Source organism: Balaenoptera ricei, chromosome 10 (assembly GCF_028023285.1).
Source record: "Balaenoptera ricei isolate mBalRic1 chromosome 10, mBalRic1.hap2, whole genome shotgun sequence".
Taxonomy (NCBI): domain Eukaryota; kingdom Metazoa; phylum Chordata; class Mammalia; order Artiodactyla; family Balaenopteridae; genus Balaenoptera; species Balaenoptera ricei.
The window spans coordinates 4,891,368-4,895,320 of NC_082648.1; the positions used below are offsets into that span (position 1 = coordinate 4,891,368).

The 3,953-nt window shown below is 59.8% G+C and overlaps 1 protein-coding gene across 1 annotated transcript; it reads left to right on the forward strand.

The window, feature by feature from the left end:
• The first annotated feature begins 269 nt into the window (after positions 1-269).
• On the forward strand, positions 270-3,435 carry KCNA5 (potassium voltage-gated channel subfamily A member 5). Its single transcript, XM_059934424.1, has one exon. The coding sequence runs from the start codon at positions 552-554 to the stop codon at positions 2,343-2,345; it is 1,794 nt and encodes a 597-aa protein (XP_059790407.1). The 5' UTR covers positions 270-551; the 3' UTR covers positions 2,346-3,435.
• The last annotated feature ends 518 nt before the right edge of the window (positions 3,436-3,953 follow it).

Here is a 3,953-nt window from a genome sequence, read left to right on the forward strand (position 1 = left end):
TGAAATCCAGAGCTTTTCTCATCTGGTTGCCCTGGGAGTTTCAGCGCGCTCTCGGTACAACCTGCCCCTCCATCCTCTCCACTCCCTCCCTTCCCTCTCCCTCCCCCCCCTCCCTCCCTTCCCAGGCTCCCTCCCAGGCTGCGCCCAGCTCAGCCCCTCCCTCCCTCGCCGGGGGCCCCAGCTGCGCCGTCCGGGGAGACACCCGCGGCCTCCGTGCCCCGAGGGGAGGCGGGGGGGGGGGGAGGAGGGGAGGGCAGGAGGCGGGGAACTGCGCCGGGTGGAGGCCAAGCCTGGCGGCTGGAGGTTGCATCTGCTGGAAGGCGGCTTTTGGCTGCTTGGTAACGGGCTGCCGGAGCCGAGAGAGGCAGAGAGCAGGGCAGCGGCTTCCTGACGTCAGGACCGAACGAGGAGAACGCGCCGGCCCCCCCGGCCCGCCCCACAGCTGGGCCGGCCGCTGGTGGGAGAGGAGCCCGGCGCGGGGCGCCCAGCAGGGTGAGAGGGGGCGCCGGAGCCGGTCCGCAGGGGCGCAGCATGCCCCCCGCCCCCGGGCCATGGAGGTCGCTCTGGTGCCCCCGGAGAACGGCGGTGCCATGACCGTCAGGCGAGGAGAGGAGGTCCGGGCCACGGGGGGAGCGCTCCGCTGCCCCCCGACGGCTGCGCTCAGCGGTGGACTCAAGGAGCCAGCGCCAAGGGATCGCGGCGGCGCCGAGAGGGGCGCGGACCCGGGAGGCCGGCCGGTGCCACCGGTGCCCCAGGAGCTGCCCCGGGCTAAACGGCTGCCTCCGGAGGACGAGGAGGGAGAAGGCGACCCCGCTCTGGGCGTGGCGGAGGACCAGGTGCTGGGCTCGGGGTCCCTCCATCACCAGCGCATCCTCATCAACATCTCCGGGCTGCGCTTCGAGACGCAGCTGGGCACCCTGGCGCAGTTCCCCGACACGCTCCTGGGAGACCCCGCCAAGCGCCTGCGCTACTTTGACCCGCTGAGGAACGAGTACTTCTTCGACCGCAACCGGCCCAGCTTCGACGGCATCCTCTACTACTACCAGTCGGGGGGCCGGCTGCGGAGGCCGGTCAACGTCTCCCTGGACGTGTTCGCAGATGAGATCCGCTTCTACCAGTTGGGGGACGAGGCCATGGAGCGCTTCCGAGAGGACGAGGGCTTCATCAAGGAGGAGGAGAAGCCCCTGCCCCGCAACGAGTTCCAGCGCCAAGTGTGGCTGATTTTCGAGTACCCCGAGAGCTCGGGTTCCGCGCGGGGCATCGCCATCGTCTCGGTCCTGGTCATCCTCATCTCCATCATCACCTTCTGCCTGGAGACCCTGCCTGAGTTCAGGGATGAACGGGAGCTGCTGCGCCATCGCCCGGTGACCCACCAGCCCCCTGAGCCCCACAGGGAGGCCAATGGCAGCGGGGAAGCGGCGCCTCCCTCTGGCCCGACAGCGGCGCCTCTCCTGCCCAGGACGCTGGCTGACCCCTTCTTCATCGTGGAGACCACGTGCGTCATCTGGTTCACCTTCGAGCTGCTGGTGCGCTTCTTCGCCTGCCCCAGCAAGGCCGGGTTCTCGCGCAACATCATGAACATCATTGACGTGGTGGCCATCTTCCCCTACTTCATCACCCTGGGCACCGAGCTGTTGGAGCAGCAGCCGGGGGGAGGCGGCGGCCAGAACGGGCAGCAGGCCATGTCCCTGGCCATCCTCAGAGTGATCCGCCTGGTCCGGGTGTTCCGCATCTTCAAGCTGTCCCGCCACTCCAAGGGGCTGCAGATCCTGGGCAAGACCCTGCAGGCCTCCATGCGGGAGCTGGGTCTGCTCATCTTCTTCCTCTTCATCGGGGTCATCCTCTTCTCCAGCGCCGTCTACTTCGCAGAGGCCGACAACCAGGAGACCCACTTCTCCAGCATCCCGGATGCCTTCTGGTGGGCGGTGGTCACCATGACCACGGTGGGCTACGGGGACATGAGGCCTGTCACCGTGGGGGGCAAGATCGTGGGCTCGCTGTGTGCCATCGCCGGGGTCCTCACCATCGCCCTGCCCGTGCCCGTCATCGTCTCCAACTTCAACTACTTCTACCACCGGGAGACGGACCACGAGGAGCAGGCAGCCCTTAAGGAAGAGCAGGGCTGCCAGAGCCAGGGGACAGGACCGGCCAGCGCAGGCCAGCGGAAGGCCAGCTGGAGCAAGGCGTCCCCCTGCAAGGCTGCGGGGTCCCTGGAGAATGCGGATGGATCTCGAAGGGGCAGCTGCCCCCTGGAGAAGTGTAACCTCAAGGCCAAGAGCAATGTGGATTTGCGGAGATCCCTGTATGCCCTCTGCCTGGACACCAGCCGGGAAACGGATCTGTAAGGGAGACCCAGGCAGACAGCTGGCCGTGGCCCGGGGACAGCGGAGGCCTCCTGACCCTGGGGATCTACTTTATGCCGCAGAGTATTTCAAGCCCACACGCTAACCTATGTCTGTCTCTCTTCTCCCACTGCTCCCCTTCTGCTTCCCCACCCCCACCTTGATCCCCTCATTTTCCCTCTTCTTTCCATGACACCAAGGGTCGCCTATTTTTAAAAAGTACCACATTCCGTGACGCAGGAGCTGTTGAAATGGTGAGCACTGGGAGATGGTTGTATTTGTCGCCAGTTTCCTATACCCAGCAGAGGGATAACCCGAACAAAAATGACCGTAAACAGCCCAGATCCCCAGAGATTTTGTAACCCACCCCCCAACCAATATCCCTGCGTTCCAAATTTGCTTTACATATGATTATATTTGTGTATAGGGGAAAATATTATTTTTATGGCTGGCGAGTGGATTTTTGTACAGTAGTTCAGATGGAGATATTTTGGATATATTTTCAAGATGTATGTTGTATTTATGGAAGAGAAGGTTATTGTGATGTTCTCCTGTGATACTTATATTAGAGCCAGAGACCCTGGTCCGGTTTTTCTGGTTCCTGTGTCTGCAAGCCTCTCTCTTTCTTGAGATGTAGTGTCGGTGCTTTGTGTCTAGGGCAGGGAATGTTCTGGAAGAAAGGCAAGTCTAACTTTTTCTGTACGCCTTAAACAGTGCTTGTAACTTTCTTCGAAAAGCATTTTAATGATGTTGGAAGAAGACTTCTGATAATTCATTCTCTTGATTTTCATCCCAGGAAATAAAATGTGACTTGGTTGAGGCAAGGGTTAGTTTTTCTACAGCTGATGTATCTTTGGAAATTAAAAAAAAAAAAAAAGTCTGTCCCTTGCTGTTTCTGGTTCTGGAGTCAGAGCAAACCCCGCCTTGACTGGGGTAGAAAACTTGGAAAGCTCATGATTTGATCATCAACAACTCTTTGCTGAGCACCCCCCCTGCCCCGTACCTTGAAGATAGAGGGGTGAATTCTGTTTGTCTCAGGTTGTCAGGACACAGACACGCCTGAGTGGCCTTAGATCCAGCCATCAGCATGGAGTGTGGATGGAGCTGAAAGGCAAAGGATGACCAGACCCTCCCCACCCCTCCACCCCCCACCCCCATAGTCCCGCTGTGGTCTCCTGGGGCTGGGTTTCCCAGCCTTGGTCTGCAGGCTTTAAGCCCTTCTTAACATGGTTCTCAGCAGCTCTGAGGAACAAGCCTGGTTTTCCCAGATACGAAACCTGTCGGCAAAAGGGCAGCCCTGGTGTGAAAATTACAGAGAGAGGCAACAGCACCTTCTTATTATCCTACCCACCCCCTAAACTGTGGTGCAGCCGAGAAGGATGCTTTGCCTTTGTGATGGCAGAGGTGGCCAGAGGATGGAAGGATTTGCTTGTCCACATTAAAGGCTGATTTCTACAGACTGTAACGTTGCCCCGAGTAATCCCTAAACTCAGAACAAATCCCTTTGTTCCCTCGTCACTGGATGATTCTGGCAAAACATCACAGTAGGTGTAACACTGGCTGCAGTGTCTCTCTGGGGGGTTAGCTGTCCGCAATGGGCTCCCGATTCCT

Excerpts from the sequence above, each read along its gene's own strand:
- KCNA5 (XM_059934424.1), top strand. The coding sequence starts at position 552 with ATGGAGGTCGCTCTGGTGCCCCCGGAGAACGGCGGTGCCATGACCGTC.